We start from the raw sequence: 22832 nt of genomic DNA, 5'->3' as shown, positions 1-22832 counted from the left end.
GCCCTGGAACCTATGAATATGTTATGTTACACGGTAAAGGGGATTTTGCATATGTCTTTAAGGTTACAGTATTAGTTTTTATTGCAGCCGTGACAAATTACCACAGATTTAGTGTCTTAAAACTACACAAACTTATTATCTCATAGTTCTGTAGGTCAGAAGTACAGGTACAGCATGGCTCAGTTAGATCTTCTGCTTAGAGTCTCACAAGGCTGGAATCAAGGTGTCAGCAGGGCTCTGTACCTTTCTTGAGGCTCTGGAGATTAATCTGCTTCCAAACTCATTTGGGTTGTTGTCAGAATTTAGTTCCTCGTGGTTGTAGGGCTGACGACCCCATTTCCTTGCTGGCTGTCAGCTAGGAGTTATTCTCACCTTCTAGAGTCGGCTTGCATTCCTTGGCTCATGACTCCCGTCCTCCATCTTCAAAGCCAGCAAAGGCAGGTGGAGTCCTTCTCACTTTTGGAATCTCACTGACTTCCCCTTCTGCCTTATCTCTCCTCTTCTGCCACATCTCTCTGACTTACTTGTATGCCTTCCTCTTCTGCTTTTAAGGGCTCATATGATTACACTGGACACAACTGGATAATCTGGGATAATCTCCATATTTTAAAGTTGGCTGATTAGCACCCTTAATTCCATCTGCAGAGTCCTTTCATGGTAGTATGTAGATTAGTGCTTGACTGAATAACTGAGGACAGGAATCTTGGGGAACATATTTAGAATTCTGCCTACCACAGTTGTGGACTTTAAGATAGGAAGAGTATCCTGGATTATCCAGGTGGACCCAATCTAATCACATGAGGTCTTAAAAGCATAGCACTTTCTCTGGAAGCAGGAGCCATATGGCAAACGAAGTCAGAAGCATGAGAAAGATTCGATATGCTGCTGCTGGCTTTGAATGTAAAGGCCTATGTTCTTCTCAGAGAGAGAACCCTAGGACCTAAGGGCAGCCTCCAGCTGACAGCCAGCAAAGAAACTAAGATCTTAGCCCTACAACCACAAGAAACAGGATTGCCAACAACCTGAATGAACTTGGAAACAGATTCTTCCCAGAGTCACCTGAGAAGAGCCCAGTCAACTGACATCTTGATTTAATTTATGAGACTCTGAGCAGAGAAACCAACTAAACCTGTCTGGACTTCTGACACACACAGCTGTGAGATAATAAATTTGCGTTCTTTTAAGCTGCTAAGTTTGTGGTAATTTGTTATAGCAGCAATAGAAGACTAAAACAGATATTAGTAAAGTCACTCTTTCTTCTGGTTAGTGTTTGCCTGGTATAACTTTTTCTGTCCTTATTATCTATCTGTCACTTTGTAGATAGATAAAGTAGGTTTCTTATAGATAGCATAGAGTTATCTTGCTGTTTTAAATCCAGCCTGACAATCTTTGTCTTTTAATTGGTATTTAGACCATTTATATTTCATGTAATTGTCAATGGGGTTGGGTTTTAACTGCCTTCTTACTGCAGTCTGGAAATTGCCTCCAGGCAGTAAGCTGGGGCATTGATAGAGTTTATCTCCTTTGTTTTCTTTCTTTCTGCCATCACGGTCCTTCACTGCCTGTTGTTCACTGTCTGAAAACTGTTGTTTCATATATTTTGTCCAGTTTCTTGTTTAAGGTGGGAAGGAAAACTCCATCCCTCTTACTGTATCAAAGCTGGAAGTAGAAGTCCTCAACAATGTAATTTCTAATTAATATTTTAAAAACATCCTCTTCATGAAGTCCCTTTTATGTGAAATATGAGTGTATGTTTATATGTATAATTCAGTCACAAAAAGGATAATACATATACTAAAATATTACTACATATGAATATGGCAGATGGCTACCTGTTTAAAAATAGAATCAAATAATTAGTCAGTGACAGAACTTGACCATATCCTGAACCTGTCCACTTTTTTCAGTCTCCATGTCTTGATGGCTAGTTCCTTCCGCTTGGAGTGCTTCCTCAGCTCCTATCCTTTCCTGCCTGGCAGCTTTCCATGTATCCTCCAGAACCAGCTCCAGGGTCATCACCTGTCTGCTTCCCAGTCCCCCCAGACAGAATCCGTATTTCTTCTTCTGGGCTGCCGTCACACTCCACCCATAGAACCATTATGGCACATGCCATGCTGTGTTGTAAGTATGTGTTTCTGTGTGGACTCCCTCCTACCAGGAAGCCCTGGGAAGCAGGAAACTTATTTTAGTCTTCTTTATATTTGTCTTATCCTCTAACAACAGTATGTCTTCTACATAGAATTTTTGATATATGATTATTGAATTAGTGACTCTTTTCATGTGCTAAAAAGCAATGTTGTTATTACTCCTCATTTTAATATCACATATTTGTAAGTACGAATCCTCTTTAATCATTTTGCTTTTCTCCTAGTAAATTCCTCATCTATGCCTGTCTGCTGCTGTTCTCTGTGTTGCTGGCCCTTCGTCTGGATGGCATCATTCAGTGGAGTTACTGGGCTGTCTTTGCTCCAATATGGCTGTGGAAGTTAATGGTCATTGTTGGAGCCTCAGTTGGAACTGGAGTCTGGGCACGAAATCCGCAATATCGGTAATACTGCTTTATAAAACCTTTTGGTCTCTACTCTGAGCCGGGGGGGTGGGCAGTATCTTGTTTTTCACTTTATCAAAAGTCAGGACTATTTTCTTTTCTACCTCTCTGAGGTTTTATAAGAACTATAATATAGGCAAGCTGAGTTCTGTTCTAAGTTTTTAAAAATTAAGTGTTTGCTATCCACTTTTTAACAAATGCACTCTTATTTTAGGTGCTTAAGTTCCTAGCCAGCCTACAAAAGCTTAAGTAATCTAACATGCAGGCAAAGTATAGAACTGTTATACCGTGCTAGACAAGGACGTATAAAACCATCATGTTTGTAGGAGCAGTTCTACAAACCACAGGTCTAGCTTTGGCCATCAGGGATATATCCTTCTCCACTCAGTCCTGGAACTGGGTCTCCCCTTGTCCCAATCTCCTAGTCCTGGGGTTTTAGGACTGTTAGTGTGGAGGAGGCAGCTTGGCCAGGAAACAGTTAGGTCCTAAGACAGGAAAAGGTGAGACCCAGATGCCGTGAAGGAGAGCAGAACCTTGGGGGCCGGGCAGAGCGTACCCTTTACCTTCACCCCCACCTCCCCTCACGCCTTTCTTCTTGGACGGTGTTCTTCTGGTCCAAGTTCCTGTCGTGAGCTCACTCCAGTGTGCAACCTGGTGCTGCTGGGGCCCACAAGAGTCTCTGCTCTCCCTCACAAAGTTTGGAACTTTGGAAAGGAAAAAGGGGGACTTGAGAGTGAGGGGCTGTTCTAAACCATCACCAGGAAGATGAGGAGTGAAGAAATGCCGGGTAGGCAGGTGGGGAGAGAAGAGGGGGCAGTGCAGCTGCTCATGTGAGAAAAGTGTAGAAGTGGGGACCATCTCAACTTGTTTAAATCTTTGTTATGAACTTTAAAAACGAGATTTAGATCGAGTAAAATATGTTACCACATACGTATCTAAGAACTTGAAAACAGCTACACAAAGAGCCCTGGCAGATGGGGGACATTCATGTGTAGCTTAGATTTTTTAAGTTCTTAGGTTTTTCTTTTTTAAGATTACCTGTGTGGCCATAAATCTTTTATTTTTTATGAGGTATTTTCAGATATCTAATGTTTGCTACTCAAAGAATGAAAAGTTACATAGCTAAACATTTTAAGTTCCACTAGTTATTTAGAAGCTATCTGAGCTTTTCTCTGTTGGTTACATTTAAGATTCCTTTCAAGATTCCCTTAAGAAAAGGAATTGTATGTGCGTAGTTGAATGTCCTGGATGTACAGACATGGTCATTCTAGTGTCAGTACTGTCCAATGGAACATTGTTGTGTCCTATAGAAATAACCACTGACCTCATTTTCTCTGTGTCCTAAATTTACAAGTATTCATCACCAACATGACACATCACAAATGTTCATCTATATTTTGAATGAAGCACAGTCAGCCTTGCAAATGCGTTGTTAAGCATTTTCCTAATTAGTGGCCTTATTATGTTTTTAATTGTTAACCTATTAAGTCCAAGCATGATCCTTAGGCAGCTTTAACTGATTTAAAGAACAGTTTTAATGGCTCTTCTTTATCATGTGCAGGTGTCAATTCATCCTAGTGGAATAGAAAGGGAAATAAAAAGGCGTTCGCAATTTTATTTGCATTTTAAAATAGCACCCAACAACAGTTACTGTATTTTCTTGAAATATAGCACGCACTTATTCATAAAACTGGAGTTATTTTGATAGTATTGCATGAAATGTGATTTACATGGTTTTTAATTCATTGAGAGACAGGGATCGTGAGATTTAAGGGACATTTCAGTTTTTAGCAGTGGAAGCAATCAGCTTAAATAATCTTGGAAGTCGTTGAACTTAAAGTTATGAACCAGAGTGTTTATGTGCACCGTGAGGAAATAATAACTGTGGCTGTTGCTTCTGAGAATATCTTTATTCCGTTCAAAGTCTAAGTCTGGTTTGGTTGTAAATGTTCATTTCTTGTCCTGTAGTGGTTCTTTGATGTTTGAAAGATTGCCTATTAAGGAGGAATGTTGATTTAGCTTTCTACCTGATTTTCCTTAGCCTTTTGTTAAATTTACAAATACAGTCCTTAGTATCCACGGAAGTTGGTATTTGCCCTGAGCTGCTTGCTTGTTATGGAGACTCCAAACTGAGGGTGTTTTTCTTCTCCTTCTGTCCCTTTCCAGAGCAGAAGGGGAGACGTGTGTGGAGTTCAAGGCGATGCTGATCGCGGTGGGCATCCACTTGCTGCTGCTGCTGTTCGAAGTGCTGGTCTGCGACAGGATCGAGCGAGGCAGCCACTTCTGGCTCCTGGTCTTCATGCCGCTCTTCTTCGTTTCCCCAGTGTCTGTGGCAGCTTGTGTTTGGGGCTTTCGACATGACAGGTCACTGGAGGTGAGCTTTCGTATATTTAAGAAGGTTTTAAAATGCAAAATCGTTTGGTCAGTTATTGTAATGGAGACTTCTTGTCCTTGGTTAGGAAGAGGTTGATCACTAACGCTAGATTATGGTACATAAGGAAACGAAAGATGATGGAAATAATCATGTTTCTCTTTCTTGACTTAGAACGCTGGTTTTTCACTGAGGCCATCAGGCTTCTTCCAGCTTCACGTCTTTCCCTGCCCACCTGGATCAGCCAGCTTCTCTTGAGAAACAGAACCAGTAGGATAGATGTAGATGTAGATATAGATGTAGATGTGCAGATAGATATACACATGGGGAGGTTTATTTGAAGTAGCTGGCAAGTCTGAAATTGATGGCGCAGGCTGGCGGGCTGGAGACTCAGCAGGATATCTCCCTCTCCAGGAAACCTCAGTTTTTGCTCTTCAGGCCTTTTAACTGATTGGAGGAGACCTACCCACGTCATGGAGGAAAATCTCCTTTTCTTAAAGTCAGTACCCTTACAGCAATACCTAGATCATAGTTTGGTTAAATGACCGGGTACTACAGCCCAGCCAAGCTGACGTGTAAAACTAACCAGCACAGCACCCCAGACCCCATGACCAGCACTTTGTCTGCTCCCTGGTTAGCAGATAACATGTATTGGCCACTTGCTGCGTACCAGGCCCGGGGCTGGACGCTTCCATGCAGTAGGATCTCATTGAAGATCTGCAGCAACCCCGTGACGTGGCTGCACTTGCCACCCCTGGTTTCCAGAAAGGGTAGGGAATTTGTTCCTGGCCGCTTATCCAGGGGCAGGGCCAGGATTCCATTGCAGGCAGCCCGACTCCAAAGCCCGTGCGCCGAACTGCCCAGAAGCTGAGGGCCCACAGCCGGGTCCAGAATGGCTCGAGGGGGGAAACTGGACACTGTGGATGCCATGTTGAGCTGCGCGGGTCGAGAGCGGAGGAAGAAGACCACAGTTGGTCAGAAGGGAGAGTGGGAGCTGGTGGGTGGCAGCTCAGGGTACGTGAACCTGGCGAGGGAGGTACCCACAGTGGGAGAGTGATGGAGCCAGGCCCCGGGGCACCACTGGGAACAGGGACCCGAGCGACAGGAGCGGCTGTGCCTGGCACGGGGAGAGCGACCCCTCAGCCCTGGTCCGGGCGGCCATGGAGGGAGGGGAGCCCTGGGGGCCTGCTCTCAACCTCCCTGCGCTTGCCCTCCTGCTTCAGACCCTCTGCCCCGTCGGGTCCTCCAAGAATTTGCTCTTGAACTGGTCCACTCTCCGGCGACCTCGCTCTCTCACCTGAAAGGGAAAACGGAAAACAGCAGCAATACCCCCTCAGGCCTCTGTTTGCCTCTCGTGCGTCTTCCTTCCTCACAGAAAGGCTCTGGGAAGCAGTGCGGCAGGGACCCCGCATTCCCTGCTCCGGCACGTGCTCCCCGTGGCCTGTGGCCTCATCCGGGGGCCTCTTGAGCCCCCATCTTGTCTGGCCGCTGGCCGCGCTGTAGCTCCTGACACCCCTGGTCCCTCGACCAGTCTGGCCACCTCTGCCTGCGTTCAGCTCCTTCTCTGAAGTATTCTTCCTCCGTCCGCTCCTTGCACGTTGCTGTTCCATAGGATTCTAGTCCTGGGCGTTTTCTGTCCTCGCTGCGTGCACTTCCTCTGAATGATCTTGTTCACATGTGCTCTCACTTCCTAAATTTGCATTTGTAAACTCCGATTTCTACACGAGCTCCAGACTCATCCAACTTCCCCTGAATCTGTATTCCCTGTATTAGTTCGAGGCACCATTTCCACCCAGTCACACTTACCTGTCTACTTTGTGCCTCTGTTGCTTTGCATTTTTCTCTATTATCTGAGCAAAATGAAGTAAAACCAAGCTTTAAAAATCATTTATAAAAGCTTACATTAAACAAAATCACTGAGATCAAAGCTTCTCGATTTTACCTATTTGGGGCCGTGTTTCTCAGTGGGGCTGGGTATGCTCTTGGCGTTTTGGATAGGAAATGTTTTGTTGAACAGGACTGTGCCCTGCATTTCAGGACACTTATCCCTGACCTCTGCCCACTAAACACTAGCGGAGGTGCTCCCTCAAGTCATTGTGACAGCCATTAGGGCCCCTGCACATTTCCTAGCTCTTCCGCAGGTGAGCAGCATTACCCAGGTTGAAAAGCACTCAGAAAGTTCTATAAATACTGTCGGATGAGGGCTGAGGAGGAGGTTTAAGAAAACTGAAAATTTGGAACTTTGTTTCTTAGAAAGTAAAAGCATATACAAGGACTAGGACTATACTGGGCACGAAACCGTATTTTCCTAATGCAGTGTGGTCACACTTGGCAATCTACCTACGAGAAGAAAGCACATGCCAAGAGTTGAGCTCCCTCCTGGTTCTTGTGTCCCAGGAGGAGTACCTACGTTGGCTAGGGGGTGACTGGGGCTAGGTTCCCCCAGAGCCCTGAAGGAGGAGTCCGGGTGAGCCAGGGTGCCCTGTGCAGGTAGGAAGGGGATGGTATTTTTCAGGCAGAGGAAATAACACATAAGAAGCCATAGATGCAGAAGAAAGTCTGTCATATTGAGTGGACCAGTGACTCAGATATGACTGGAGCACACTTTTGTAAGATGCAGAGAGTCCTAGAGGTGGAACATGGTGATGGTGTCACAGCCACAGTCATATGGTGGTAATATGAATGAACGTACTTAACACCATTAAACTGTACCCTGAAAGACGGTCAAGACAAAGAGGGTAAGTTTTACATTATGTGTATTTTTCCACAGTAAAAAGAAAAAAAATGCCTGGAGCATGAAGTATAAAGGAGGGAGCCGGGGAGGAGGGGGTCTGCATAGAGGGATTGGGCTGAGTAAGGGCCAGTCCTCGGTCCTCAAGGCATTGCTGAGCTTCCCAGGACACTATAATGAGCTCACAGGGGCACCATGGGATACCAGACATTTCTGAGGGAAAAGCAGTGATCCCTGACATCTGTAGGGACACCCTACGAGCTACTAGCTCCATGTAGTTTACGGCTTTACTATTAGGTCACACTACATTCATTTCGATAGTGTCATGGAAGAGTCTAAGTTGTTGGCAGTCGCTGGGATGAGAAGGCAATACTGTGCAAAAATCCATACGGAGAGCAGGTGATGAGGGTGGCAGTGTCTTGAGGAGTGGTGCAGTGCCAACAGGCACACACGTCCCACCAGGAATTACTTGTCGTTAGTTAAGAATGGGACACACATAATATTCTTCTTTCAAGTAACGCGAGGTGATTTTTTTTTAGATGGCTACTTAGGATAAGTACTCAGTTTAGATCTAATGACTTAAATCAGTGGAACTGTTAGGTGTTTCTTTTGGCCCAGAGGCCTCAGAAAGAATTGCTGAGTCGCTAAATGCCCTGGGAACTGGGAACTTTGGGGCAGCTCTGGGCCAGGTCACGTGGCGTCCTGTGACTTTCATCCTGTGGGCAGTGATGAGCCCTTGAAGAGCAGTGAGCACTGCAGCCAGAAGGAGGGCCGCCTGCGGGGCATTCGGGAGCACGAGGGCCCGAGGAAGCAGGAGTAGTCGGGATGGGGGCCGGGCTAGGGATGCTAGAGAAGTCTGCACAGTGGAGGACAGGGCCAAGTGCCTGAGCCCGAGGGTGTGGGAAACAGAATGCGGGCTGCCCTCCTGTGTCCTGATTTGGGGAATCAGGCCGCAGCGGTAGCTCCCGGTGAGACAGGGTGAAGGCAGCAAGGTGCGGGAGGTGGGGTAATGAACTCAGGGGGGAGAAGGGCTTCCTCTGAAGTGCCTCAGGGAGGTCGGCTCTGGGCCACAGCAGGAAGGCCAAGGTGGAGACAGGTTGGAGAAGCGAGCAGTAGGAGGTCGCGCGGGCCAGGGATGTGGAGGCTGGCTCTGCTCCCCACCCCAGGGCAGGGTGAGGGAGTGAAAGCACATGTGTTTGTGTCTGAGTCTCTACAGTGGGGAGAGAGGCTGAGTTTAAGGCTTTGGGGGGCATCACCATTTAAGGAGAGGAAAAGGCACATGAAAGGGAAGTGTCAGAGACCAGGAGGATGGCGAGACTGCACGCTGGGATCCTCGGAGGAGGGAGGAGTGGTGGGCAATCTCCCACGCTGCAGAAGTGGTCCGACGCTGCAGAGCTGATCAGGTGACCTTGATGAAAGCAGTTTCCCGGTGGTCCTGAGGGTGGAGGCCGGGCCACAGTGGGTGGAGCTTGGAGTGGCAGGGGTGGCCGTAGGGACTCGAGTGTCCATGGTGTCTCACAGAGCTTGATGGTTTGGGGTTATTTTGTGTTGAATGGGAATGAGTTGAACATGTTTCTGTGCTTCTGGGAAGGATCGTGGAGTGGTGGGGTTAAAGATGCAATAAAGAATCCATAATTGATGTCTTGATGTGACAGGGTCCTCGAGGAGCCAGAAAGGAAGGGGTGGGATGCAGGCTGAGTTCCAGGTACAAGAAGAAAGCAGTACAGGGATGATTAAGGACAGAGATGTTTGTGGGTAGGCGCAGAAAGGAAGCTGGGGGAGACCACCAGAGATTGCGTCTCTGCAGATGGCGAGCCTGGAGACAGGCCATTGCCTGGATGAGCATAAAGGGCCGAGCAGCCACTGAGCAGAGGACGAGGCACAAGGCCAGGGCCAGGTTTCTCCTTGACACAGCACTGCTTTGCTCCTCCGGTGCTGAGAATCAGGAGGTTGCAACTTGACATAATAAAACTTTTGCTGCATTATAATTTGCATTGCCTTTTAGTGTGTTAACCAAACAATTGTGGTATTGAATGCAACCGTTATTTTGTTTAACTGATTCTTCTCTTCATTTTTAGTTAGAAATCCTGTGTTCTGTCAACATTCTCCAGTTCATATTCATTGCCTTAAGACTGGACAAGATCATCCACTGGCCGTGGCTTGTATGTAACTTTTTAAATCCTTAAATAAACTTTTCTTTTTATTATAAAAGTTATTCGTGTTTATTGTAGAAATGTCGGAAAAGACAGGCAAGCGAAGGTAATAGGATAATAATCACCCATAATCCACTGGGAGATAACATGGTTAGTGTTTTTTGTTTCCTTGTTTCGGGGTTTATTGTTTCATAAAGATAATTGAGATCATACTGCATGTATAATTTGGTATCCTGCTTTGTTGTTCTAATGTTGTATTATAAGCATTTTTACATGTCAATAAAAGGTTCTTATAAGCATGACTTTTCAAGTTTAATTGATGCAAAATATTCTTCAAATACATTTATGAGACTGTCCCCTCATTTCCGAGTATTGAGGTTGTTGCCGGTGTTTTACAATCATAAATCACGCTGCAGCATGTAATTTTGTGCATAAAAATCTTTGCCTGTTTTTCTTTTTTTCATTGCTTTCCTAGCAAGGACTACAGAAACAGTATTACTGGGCCAGAGGGTGGGAACTTTTTGAGGTTTTGAAATACAAACTGCACTGCCAACTCCCTTTTCAAAAGAGCTGTGCCAGTTTACACTCCTGCCAGGGGTGAAGTCTGAGTCACGCGAGTGACCTCTTGCTTCCGTTAATGGGTGTTCGGTTAAAACTGATCGTGCATAGATAGACAGAAGAATGGATGGAGAGAGAGAGATATATGGCAAGCTGCAAATTAGAGAAAACAGTGCGGTTTCAACTAGTAACGCATAGAAAGAAGATGAGACAAAAGGTAGAAGAATTATCTTGCCTCTGGGAGGCGAGGTCTTGCCAGGGTTTGGGGTCTTCTCCCCGGCCCCACCCTGCTTGATGTGTACTTTTGTACATAAGACATTGTCTGTGATTAACATGGTTCACCTTTAAAAAAAACAAAAAGAACAAAGGTAAAAAATATAGTTAAAAAAAAGAAAATATTCATTTGGCGACAAGGAAGAAAACATGGGAACATAAGTTACCTCTCTAGTGAATAAAGACAAGATCCATCCCTTCTGCCTAAAATCTTTGATAAAACATTCATAATAAAAAATACTGTTCAGGCACCCATCTTACATCTTCAGGGTGCTGTGTCTAGAGAACAATAATTGGGTTCAGAGCTTTCTGTTGTGCCATGGAGGAAACAAATCTGGGTAAGACCAAAATTTTAGTGTAAGGTGAAATCAGAAAAAAAAAAAAAGATTAGGAATTGTGCATGTTTTCTAAAGATGAACAGAGGAATTTTTCCAGCCCCAGTCCTGTGCAAGTCCCAGCAGATGAAGCAGCCAGATTGCAGGTTTCCCACAGTGTTCAAGAGAAACCAAGTGAGGCTGGTCGCTAACATTCCACCCACGAGGGCCAGGCCTCTAAGTGAGTCTGTTCCCAGACGTGCTTTAGGAGGAGGGACGTAAGGGGAAGCTGTGCACAGCAAACATCCAGTCAGGAGCTCTGAGCTCCTCAGAAGGATTAAAACTCATATACCAACTCAAGTCCTGGGTCTAAAAACGAAAGGTAAAAACTAAAGAACTGTTAGAAGAAAACATAGGAGAAAAATCTTAGGGATCTGGAGTTAGGTGAAGAGTTCCCGGAAGTGGCACCAACAACATGGTCTATAAAAGAAGCTCAAAATTAAAATGAAATTAATGAAAAGACAGGTCACAGACCAGGAGAAAATATTTGCAAAGCAGATGTCTAACCAAGGACATGTATCCAAAGCATCAAGAACTCTCAAAACTCTAAAAGCTCAACAACCTAATTTTAAAATTGACAAAAGACTCGAACCGACTATTCACAAAGAAGATAGACATATGGCGAATAAGCACATGAAAAGGACATCATTACCCATTCGGGAAAAGCAAATAAAAACCAGGATGAGGTACCACAGCACACTCATCAAAATGGCAAAGATAAGAACCACAATACCAAGTGCTGGGGCAGGCCCGAGGGACCCGGACCCTCGCCCGTCGCTGGTAAAAATGCCAAACTGGGTGGATGCTCTGGAAAACGGCTCGGCAATTTCTTATAAATTAAACATGGAGTTACCACGTGACCTAGCAGTGCCAATCCTGGGTGTTTCCCCTGGGGAAATGTAAACGTACAGCCACACAGAAACCTGGGCACAGATGTTTATAGCAGCCTTATTTGCAATTGCCAAAAGCGGGAAAGCACCAACATCTCCTTCCCAGGGTGACTGGATAGCAGGCTGGGGTGCATCCACCCAGTGGAGCAGCGCTCGGCAATGAAAAGGAGTGACGTGTAGATACACGCAACAACCTGCAGGCACCTCAGAGATGTTCTGCTGATTGGGAGAAGGGAGCCTCAGAAGGTTACATGCTGTATGAGTCCATCTCCATCACGTTCTTGAAGAGACAAAAGTGTCGTGATAGAGGACAGAGCAGCAGCTGCCGGGGGTTATGGGTGGGGCGAGGGGGTGACACAGTGATGGGAGAGCACGAGGGAGTCTGGCAGGGTGAAGGAGCTGTCCTGTGTCCTGCCCGAGGCTCCACAGATCTATACGTGTGTGCGTGAAAAGTCATAGAACCGGACACCAAAGGATAACAGTCAATTTTACTGTTTTGTAAGAGAAAACAAAGGGACAACAGATGTACCCAAGGGGGCCATGCAGAAGGGAGAAAAGGTCACACGGGAGGAGCCTGCTGAGGCCCCCAGGACTCATCGTGTGGGCTTGTGTGTGAGGGTGAAACAAGCTCTTTCTGGTATGACAGCAACTGACACAGAACCCACCTGGGTGAGGCAGCGGAGACCGAGTGGCGGAAGCCTCCCAGCCTCGACTTGCAAGTTCATGGAGGGCCTGGGCCCCCTGCGCAGCCCGGGTTGCCAAGGAGCCTTTGGCCACAGTGCCTCTGGCAGGATGGGAAATGACTGGGAAGAGGGGATGTCCGGGTGAGCCAGGGCGTGGGTGGAGGGGAGGCGGGCAGAGCCCGGGGCCCGCTGAGCGAGCTCACGCCTCAGGGCAGTGGCCGCGAGTCCCGTCACCCTGAGGGCTGCCGGGGCAACGGCAACCCCAACAGTGAGCAGCGGGTCCTCTTCCCACGCTGGCCCCATCCAGGCCTGGCACCGTCTGAAGCGCAGAGATCCAGGAAGGAGTTGGCTCTGCCTACCCTAAAGACCTTTCTCCTCTCCTCCTCCCTTCAGGTCGTGTGTGTCCCCCTGTGGATTCTCATGTCTTTTCTGTGCCTGGTGGTCCTCTACTACATCGTGTGGTCCGTGCTGTTCCTGCGCTCCATGGATGTGATCGCGGAGCAACGGAGGACACACATCACCATGGCGCTGAGCTGGATGACCATTGTCGTGCCGCTCCTTACTTTTGAGGTAAGCTTTCGGCAGAACTCTTGAGGCCCAGCAGCCTGCGCTTCCCCAGCACAGCAGCTCCCCGGGCGAGCCTGCCAACAGAGGACCACAGGACAGTCAGAGCGGCCTTTCTTTGGGGGCCTGGGGGCTGGCAGTGAGAAGTGTACCTTTCTAGCCACCACGCATCTGAATGTATTGATTTGTCGTCTTCTTTTTTTTTTTTAATTAATTTATTTATTTTGGGCTGTGTTGGGTCTTCATTTCTGTGCGAGGGCTTTCTCTAGTTGCGGCAAGCGGGGACCACTCTTCATTGCGGTGCACGGGCCTCTCACTATCGCGGCCTCTCCTGTTGCGGAGCACAGGCTCCGGATGCACAGGCTCAGCGGCCATGGTTCACGGGCCTAGCTGCTCCGCGGCATGTGGGATCTTCCCAGACCGGGGCACGAACCCGTGTCCCCTGCATCAGCAGGCAGATTCTCAACCACTGCGCCACCAGGGAAGCCCCGATTTGTCGTCTTCTAGAAAGAGAAAGTTGGATGTGGTATTTTTGTATTGGAGCCCTGTGGAGAATTATAGAGTGGGCACTGTTGACTCCTCCAACAAAACAGCAGCAAGAGTTTCCCAGAACAGTCCTGATGTTGGAAATGTTGTAGGTGGATGGATTTTGCTTAGTCCTGAAGAGCCATATGAAAGCTCTTCTTGTCCTTTCCCCCAGAATGGAGGGTTACCGTTGCCTCCTGTGGAGCGAACGTCCCCCTTACGAGACCTGACGAGGGAGGGGCGGTGCAGTCTGGCTTCAGAGAGGGTCTGTTTTCAGATGCTCCATCGACAGAACCTCAACTGTTTCTCTTTCTTTAGATCCTGCTGGTTCACAAGCTAGACGGCCACAACGCGTTCTCTTGTGTCCCGATATTTGTCCCACTCTGGCTTTCCTTGATCACTCTCATGGCAACCACATTCGGGCAGAAAGGCGGAAACCACTGTATGTACACAGCATTTCCGAAGCGCTTGAACTGTGTGTGTGCGTGTGTGTCTGTGTGCCTGATGCGTGGCTGTGTGTGTGTGTGTGTGTGTGTGTGTGTGTGTATGTGGCCCCGCTTTATGAAAAGACGCGCCTAAGGACCCCAGTCAGGGAGTTTCCCTGGGAAAGGTAGGACTGAAGAAGGCCTGGAGTCTTCCAGGGGAAGGGCGTGCCGTCAGCCTTGCTTTCGTGGCCCTATGACCGGAGGGAGGCCTGAGCGCGGCAGGCAGCCTCTCTGAGCCCATCCCCTCCGCTGCAACACCAGGACCAAGATTCCTTTTTCCCGGGGGCTCCTGAGGATGAGATGAAAATCCACATCATCTGCCAAACCCTAACCCTAACCCCTAACCCCTAACCCCTAACCCGTACCCTAACCCGTACCCTAACCCGTACCCTAACCCTAACCCGTACCCTAACCCTAACCCGTACCCTAACCCATACCCTAACCCGTACCCTAACCCGTACCCTAACCCTAACCCCTAACCCGTACCCTAACCCGTACCCTAACCCTAACCCATACCCTAACCCTAACCCTAACCCGTACCCTAACCCTAACCCTAACCTAACCCTAACCCGTACCCTAACCCTAACCCGTACCCTAACCCTAGCCCTAACCCTAACCTAACCCTAACCCGTACCCTAACCCGTACCCTAACCCTAACCCAAACCCAGTGTCTGTTTTGTCCTCGCTCTTGCCAGCGTCATTCCTGAGGTCTCCGAGTCTTGTCAGTGGTGCCCGCCTTCTCTCCCCCTCCACCTGTGTGCTGTGATAGCCCGTTCTGAAGTGCTCTTTGATGAGGGCCCCCTCCTCACTAGACTTTGAGCTCCTTTGCATGTAGCCCCAGAGCACGCCCTTCTGGAGACGAATGCCACTGGGGGTTTTGCCCCAGGAGAGCCAGCGCTGAGCTGACGGTTTAGTGGTACCCAGACCAGAAGAACGGGCCTTGGAGGAGGAGCTTTGAGGCCTGGACCAACACATGCCTGCCATCTTCCTGGACTCCAGAGGGTGATGGAGATCCTTTTCTTGGGTGACATTCTTTGTCACACATGTGTTTCTTCTGGGCCGGGAAGACTGGAGGATGTTGACATAGTCCAGACACCGCAGATACTTGAGGCTCGTGAGAGCAGTAGTTCGCATACTGGAGGACCCATCAGAATCCCAGGACTGCCCCCCGCCACCCCGCCACAGTTTCTGGTTCAGGAGGTGTGGGCTGGGGCCCAAGATCACATCCCTAACAGGCCCCAGGGAGACATCTGGTAGCTGCCAGTCCAGGACTGCCACCTGCAGAGCTGCAGAGCTGCAGGGCTTCCTTCTTACCCTTAGTTGGTACTGAGGCCTTGCTCAGGCTTCATTCCCAAGACATCAGGATAAAGCAGTACAGTGTGCAAGGAAAAGTTCTCATTCATGAAAGAAAAGTAACCTGAAATTCAATGGAGACTAGTGTTTGAGAAAGTACATTTCTTCCTTTTCAGGGTGGTTTGGGATTCGCAAGGATTTCTGTCAGTTTCTGCTTGAAATCTGCCCATTTTTGAGAGAATATGGAAACATTTCCTACGACCTCCACCGTGAAGGTAATGAGGAAACTGAAGAAACGCCAGTTCCAGAGCCTCCTAAGATCGCTCCTATGTTTCGAAAGAAGACCAGGGTGGTTATCACCCAGAGCCCTGGAAAGTATGTCCTCCCACCTCCCAAATTAAATATCGAAATGCCAGATTAGACAGCCCCTTCCAGGGCAGATCGTGAGAGGACCTGGCCCGCACTCTCCCGCCTTCCTCTGCCTCTCCGTTCACCTCCCCCACCCCCAGAACTGGAGCTGGAGCTGGGTCTCCGGGGACTTCCATCTCATGCCTTGTTTGCACTCAATGCCTACCAGTGACTCACCACGACAGGACACGCAGGTGACAGGGGCCTGGAACACGCAGCATGGTGTGGGGTGCATGTCAGCGGCTGTGGATCTGATGGAGGGAGCCTGTGGAGAGGGAAGAAGTGATTTCCCCCGGGAAGGTGCCTGTGGAGCTGGCTTGGAGCCATCCTGGGTGGCTGATTAGGGCTGAGCAGGAATGGCTACACAGCTGGTTTTCAAAGTGTGAAAATTCCCATCAAAAGTGTTATTGAAAGATTATTTTTGAACCAGGCCGGCCTGGCCGCGTAGCTCAGATGCCCCCGTTGTGGCATAGTTAGGGGGCTGTGAATAGGCCTCGGGCCCCGTGTGCACCCATGCTGCCTCAGCCGGCCATGCTCCTGCCGTGGACGTCGTTTCTCTCTGGGTTTTTACTGGCCCCATTGGTGAGCCCTTTCTAATGGAGTGACTCCGCGCCTGTATAGTATTTATACAAATATTTTAGCGTTGTAATATACCGTGTTCAATCCTAGTTCTGTACAGTATATTCTGTCAAAGTATTTTTTTACAAGCTTGTACTGAAGACATACGTGTTCTGTTGCAGAAGTAGAGGCCAGTGGCACCCCTGTCCTGCCCATCGGGGTGCCACCCCTTCATGGGACATTGCCATTTCCCCTTCAATTTCTCCACGAACATAGTAGCTGCTACTGCCAGAACGGTCACAATAAGCAGGAAACTGCTTTTTTCTAACATGCTGGGAATACTGACTTGCAGAAAGCCATAAAGCACGACTGGAAGCTGGAGCACTGGAGAAGGGTGCCGAGACTAAACGTGGCCATCAGAGTGTGTGCGTTGAGGTCTGGGGCTTTGTGTCTGCCCCCAAGCTGGGCCCATGCTTTTAGCTAGGAGGACCACGACTCCAGGAGCTGGGGGTACAGCCACAAGTCAGAGGGAAGAAAGCAGATGCGATGGGAACAAGCAGGCCGTGAGTAAAAGAAGGTAAAAGGAGCCCCGGCATTGTCACCTGGGAGCAGGGGAGAGGGGGAGAGGGGGCAGCTGATACCTTGTCTAAACCGGGCTCCGCTGGCATCTACCACGCCCACCGCTCCGCCCTGGCGCCAGCCTGTAGGAAGCCTGTGCTATCTGAAGGGGGACACTTGGGATGGTGCCAACTTTCCTGCTTGGTGTATAGCAAATGTAGCCCAATCCACTCTTCTCTTCCCCTTTAGCTGTTCAATAAACTGGTTCATCATTTTCCATGTGCACTGTGCGGGTCTTAATTTGGATATGGTCCAGGATGCTGGAAGTCCTGTCAGCGAGCACAAAAGGGAACCTTGAGCCGCCACCAGCAGCCGAGGGGAGCAGGGGTGGGTGAGCATCTCTCAGGAGTCTCCAGGGACAGCCAGAATATGCACTACAGAGAGGAAAGCGGGAGGCCCAGGGATTCGGCTGTTGGCGGGGGAGCACACGGCCACAATGCTGACAGCTGAGGAGGTGCCCGAGAGTGTTTGCAAGTTCCCAGACATTCTAAAGTGGAACTCGGCTTTTCAGTGGTCCTGAGGCATTGCCCAGTCACGTGGGCACCGAGTACCACTTACATCTATGCCAAATGCACTGTGATTTCTGGGTAGCTCACCCTAGCTGTCCCTAGAGACAGTTAACTCAGGTGGTGTTTCAGCCCACGGTTTGCAAGAATCGACAAGGAAGGCCAACTTTTGCTGGTGATGGAAGGTTTCCTGCAGGTAGCCAAGGGCCACCGATGGACCATTGCTTAAGCTCCTTAGATTCAAACTCGCTGTGAGACAGCACGCTTCTCCGTAACCACGGTAGCTGTGAGTTAAGTGGCAGGTACCTTGCCTCCTGCTGTATGTCCCCGATTCCTCAGGACCCCATGAAGCACGTGCTCCTACGAGTATCCTCGTGGGGAAGCAGAGGCTCTGAGGGCGTGAGCCAGGCAGCTGGGGATCAGCAGGTCTGTGGTGCCGGCCTTGGCATCTTCTGGCCGAGCCCTCGCTCTCACCCACTGGGCTGGGCGCCTGGGCCGTGGGAAGGTGACGTATTGGGTTTGGAGGCGTTTCTTGGTCGTGAAAATCTCAGGAAGATCCTCGAGCCCGTGACCAGAGTAGGGTGGGGGGCATCAGTGGAGGTGGCCGCGCACGTGGGGAGAACGTGCCAGACGGGCGGTTGTGCATGGCCGCCTGTCTGATGTCCGAGCAGCAGGTCCCAGAGCAGGATGGCAGCACTCACGGCCTGGGCAAACCCAGACGGGGGTCCCGTGGACAGCGGTCGGCGGAAAGTGAGCCGCACCGTGGGTGAAGGCTCAGGGCGACCGCCCCGTCCCGGGTGATGGGAGACTAGGTGTGCAGAGTGGGACCAGCCTGGGGTGGACACGTGCAGGCTGAGGAGCCGCAGGGGACAGCGGCCTGACCTCCTCTGTGCCCAGGAGCTCACCCATCACCGCTGCAGCCCCTGCCCTGCACCTCCTGTGGACCGACGGCAGGGCCTGGAGAGGGTCTCTGTGGAGGACCAGCTGCAAGGCCTGTGACGGTGCCGAAACGGCAGGGTGCCTGCACCCTTGACCGTGGGCCCCGTCCCGGACGTTGCTCGTGCTTGAAATCATGGGTGCTGTGCACGGCCCGGAAGGCCAGTGGACACACAGGAGGACTTCTGACCTCGTGGGTCACACGTGGGTCCGTGCACGTCTGCCTGGCCCGGGGGCTCTGGGACCAGAAGGCCGTGCCCGGTTTGCACGAGCGCTCGGCCTGTGGCTCTGCACCCGTGCACGAGTGTCTTCGTGCCCCCTGCGATGACGGGCGTGAAGCAGGAGGCTGACATGCTGACGGGCCTGCCCTTTATGATGTCACTTGCTGGCTGGGCTGTGATGTCACCCCCGAGCAACCGGAGCACTTCTGTGAGGGGCTGAGCGGGAGTGTGAGCCCAGGGTGCTGCCGGCCACGCTGCACTGTCCCGTTTACGTGGCGGAGGGACACGCCGCGCTCCGCATGGCTGCGGACGAGAAGGGCCCCGCCGCGGACAGGGCGCCCGGCTTCGGCGAGGCGCCTCTTCCTCCCGACACAGCGGCTCCGGCCCTCGGCTCAGGGAGCTGCACCCCCCAGTCCCTCGCCCTGGACCAGCCCGTGCCCGCGGGACAACCCGACCTCAGGCTGCTGCCTGGAGAAGCCGCTTTCCAGGATTTGACGGAAGAGCCTTTGTTGAAAAGGCCTCGCCCCGCCTGCGAGGCCGTGTGGGAAGGCAGCCTGCTCTTCCACCCCTTTCCCAGGAAGCTGTGGACGATCGTCCACAGCAGTCGCTTTGCGTCCATTTGGTGGAATGAGGACGGGACTTGCATAGGCATCAACAGGCCGCTGTTTCAAAAGGAGGTTTTGGACAGGGACGGCGTAGACAAGGTGTTCAAGACAGAATGTATGAAGAGCTTCATCCGCCAGCTTAACCGCTACGGATTCAGCAAAGTGCACCAGGACATGCACACGTCCCGCTGCGTGACCAACCTGTCCACGAAGGAGCGGCCCGCCCACGTCCTGAGCGAGGTAAGGAGGGCGGGGGACGGCGGGGGAGGAGCCCTCTCCAGGGGCTGAGCCGCTGGGCCCGGGGGTGGGGGGCGGGTGCCAACCCCCGGGCCGCCTGGGACGGCGGCAGGCGTGTCGGGAGAGCTTCCTTTAAAGGTGGTACTTGGGGACCGGCGTGACGGCCGGAGCTGGCAGTGCCGTGCGCTGTGTCGGGACGTTGTTATGGGGGGACCCGAAGCGTTCTCAGCACAGGGACGTCACTTCTCTCCCTCCTCCTTTTCCCTTTGGTGTGTCTGTGTGAGGCGATGCGTGTGAACTGGACCCCCTGTGGTGATCATTTCACAGCACACGCGGGCAAGGCGTCATCCTGTCCTCCTGACACGTGGGCAGTGCCGCTCGTGCCTGACACGCAGTCACACCGGGGGACAAGAGGACACTGCTGGCCCTTCCCGTCCTCCTGCTCGGGGACAGTGGCCCGCCGGGGGGAGGGGGGAGGTCTGTGTGCCCCCTTGACTCCCATAGCTCCAGAGCATCACCTGAGTGGGGGCGCAGGTCCCTTCCTGGGGAGCAGTCAGCGTCCCCGGTCTGGCCCCTGGAGGCGCTGGCCAGGGGGCGATTCGGACACTTCCTTAGAAAGCTACCGAACCTTGCTGCAGTCTCGTACCTGCAAACGCCAAGTCCCCTTTCGTGGGCCTTGTACCCATACTAAGGGGCCACGTTCAGTCCTCTTCCAAGGGCGAAAGGTGATGGTGAGTGAGCGAGTCTCGGGGGTGTAAACGCTGGGGCCCAGCGTCCTGCTGGGACCGGGTCCCGCTTTCTGCAAAGAGGCCTTGGGTCGGCTGGGGGAGGGCGCCCAGGGGCCCAGCCAGGCGGCTGCTGCTTGCGAGCAGCTCTTTTGTGACTCGGGGTTTCCTTTCCTCTCTCAACTGCGACCTCAGTTACACTTCTACCACAGTCCCCTGTTTCAGAGAGACTGCCCGCACCTCCTGGTGAGGATGAAGCCAAGAGTGTGCACTAAACCAGCATCCGGGCAGGTGGACGGCGAGCCGGCAGCCCCGGGGCACCTCCCGGCGCCCAGCGCCGCGGAGCCGCAGCACGGCCTCCCACCGTATCCTGAGCACATCCAGGGGACCCCGAGCTACCCGCAACTCGACCATGCCTCCGCCCTGGCCAGGACTGACTCTGTCGCTCGGGCCCCTCCTCGGACAGCAGCCGAGCCCCCCGCGCCGCATCCCAGCGCGCAGCTTCTGGTCCCTCTAGTCCCTGTCCTGGCAGAGGTGGCCCAGCCAGCCGAGGTCCCCTGGCTCTGCTGCGCCTGGCCTCCCGCCCAGATGAGTCCTCCCTGGCCCGTGCCGGGCCTGGCCGCCGCGCCCCCCCAAGTCCTCAGCCTGCCCCCCCGCGCAGCTCCCGGGGGCCGCGCTTTTGCCTCTTGCGCACCCTGGATGCCTGAGGTGGCCGCCAGGCCTGCCGCCTCCCTGACCTTGATCCATCGGCCGCTGAGCCACTTCTACCATCGCTGCGTGGGCTCCCGCTCTTTCCTGGAATACCCGGCCCCTCCAGGCAGGCCCACAGAGGACCCTGACCAGGCAGACCCTGCAGACACACGGAGGTGGTGACGCGGCCAGAACCTTGCAGGGCAATAAAGAGCACGGGGACTTGAGAGCGATGTTCCACCCAACACGTGTTTGGCGCCTCCGTCCTGGGCGTGGCTGAGCAGTTGAGTCCCCTCAGCAGGAAACGATGACAGGTGACAGCCCACCCCCGGCACAGTGCGGGCACCTAGCAGACACCTGGAGAAGCCCCTCAGACGCCCTGTGTCCACTCACTAGAAAGACCCTTCAAGGGCTTGACAAGCACGAGGAAGGCCCTGGCACCCGCGGCTTCACAGTTGCGGGGGCGTCGTGTCCAGCAGGGTCTCGATTTGACAGATGAGAAGAGCTCAGGCCTCCCCTGGTCAGAGGCCTGAAAAGAGCCCTTACTGTCCTGAGACGCACAGGTGTGGAGGTGACGGTCCCTGGCAGGGGCCTGCGGGTGTTCAGTTTGGGGGTGCTCTCTGGTGTCTGGACAGCAGGATTGAGGTTTGCTTTTCACTGCGGGTCCTGCGTCTGGAGACATTTTCCTGGTTCTCTTTTCCTTGCCTTTCGAGCTAAACCCTTCAAGGGCGCCATGCTCCACCACCCTCTGGGCGCTGGGGTGTCGAGCTTATACCGCGAGTCCTTGTGGTCAGCGCCCAGTGGTGTGTACAGAGCACTGAAGGCCAGGGCGCACCCCCAGCTCACAGCTGCTGCCTCCACGTGTGGGGGATGGGCTGGGGGACCTGGCCAGGACTCTGTGGCTGTCACAGCGATAGGGCGACATCCCCTCCCAAACACTGCTAAGGAGGGGGCGGGGAGCGGGAATTGCCTGGAGTTCCAGGGGTTAGGACTCTATGCTTTCACTTCGGTGGCCCGGGTTCAATCCCTGGTCGGGGATCTAAGATCCCCCAAGCCTTGTGGGGTGGCCAAAAACACAGAAAAGAAAAAAAAAGGTGGGTTGGGGGAGGACGGGAAGTAGACCCAAGGTACCAGGAATGATCCAAGCACCAGCAGCCAGAGGAGCCCCGGGTCTGCCCGGGTGATGGGTGGTCCCGTCTGCCGCTCCCGTCTGTCACAGTGCCACAGCTAGTGCACGTCAGGGGGGTCTCTTGAGCAGCCCAACAGCAGTGCCCCAAATGAACGATGCAGAAATGGACAGAAGGACGGAAGAAACCGGTCTACAATAGAAGTGGGAGACTTCGGTCCCCCCTGTGATGGATTCAAATGGATCCCCCAGCTCCCACCCCAACCATTAAGTCCACCTGTTGCAGTGCTAATCTCAAGGTGCATGTATTTGGAGATAGCACCCTTGGGGAAGTCAGTAAGGTTAAATGAGGTCACAAGGGTGGGACCCTAGTCCGACAAGAGCGGTGTCCTTTGGAAAAGAGGAAGAGACAGCGAAGATCTCCCTCCCGCCCTCCCTCCCTCAGCCTCTCTTCCACCCTCCCATCCTCCCTCCCTCTCTCTCCCTCCGTCCCTCTTTCTCTCCATCCCTCCCTCCCCCTCTGCCCCCCTCTCCCCGCTCCCTCTCTCTCTCTCTCTCCCCCTACCCTCCTCCCCCTCTCTCTTTCCCTCCCTCGCCCCCCCTCCCTTTATCTCTCTCCCTCCCTCCCCCTCTCTCCCTCCTTCCCTGCTCCTTATCTCGCTCTCCCTTCCCTGTCTCTCCCTCCCTCCCCTCTTCTCTCTTGCCCTCCTTCCCTCCCCCTTCCCCTCTCTCTCTCTCCCTTCCTCCCTTCCCC

General features: G+C 52.0%; 2 protein-coding genes across 2 annotated transcripts in view; both read left to right on the top strand.

Moving 5' to 3' along the window:
- Positions 1–17249, top strand: part of TMEM185A (transmembrane protein 185A) — a 31612-nt gene extending 14363 nt beyond the window's left edge. Inside the window, exons 2-7 of the mRNA XM_029240644.1 lie at positions 2372–2548; positions 4715–4922; positions 9729–9812; positions 12975–13151; positions 13989–14112; positions 15625–17249. Of these exons, the coding sequence (XP_029096477.1) occupies positions 2372–2548; positions 4715–4922; positions 9729–9812; positions 12975–13151; positions 13989–14112; positions 15625–15869 (1015 nt within the window). The 3' untranslated portion in view covers positions 15870–17249. The remainder of the gene's footprint in view (positions 1–2371; positions 2549–4714; positions 4923–9728; positions 9813–12974; positions 13152–13988; positions 14113–15624) is intronic.
- A 1745-nt stretch (positions 17250–18994) lies between these two features.
- On the top strand, positions 18995–21135 carry LOC114905917 (heat shock transcription factor, X-linked-like). The gene is made up of 2 exons (XM_029240248.1): positions 18995–19540; positions 20458–21135. Exons 1-2 carry the CDS (start codon positions 18995–18997, stop codon positions 21133–21135), a joined length of 1224 nt encoding a protein of 407 aa, XP_029096081.1.
- The last annotated feature ends 1697 nt before the right edge of the window (positions 21136–22832 follow it).

The sequence above is a fragment of the Monodon monoceros genome, unplaced genomic scaffold (genome assembly GCF_005190385.1).
Source record: "Monodon monoceros isolate NGI ecotype Baffin Bay Population unplaced genomic scaffold, NGI_Narwhal_1 Super_Scaffold_22, whole genome shotgun sequence".
Lineage (NCBI taxonomy): Eukaryota > Metazoa > Chordata > Mammalia > Artiodactyla > Monodontidae > Monodon > Monodon monoceros.
Note: the sequence above shows the minus strand (reverse complement) of the source record. Positions and strands in the feature narration are given on the sequence as shown.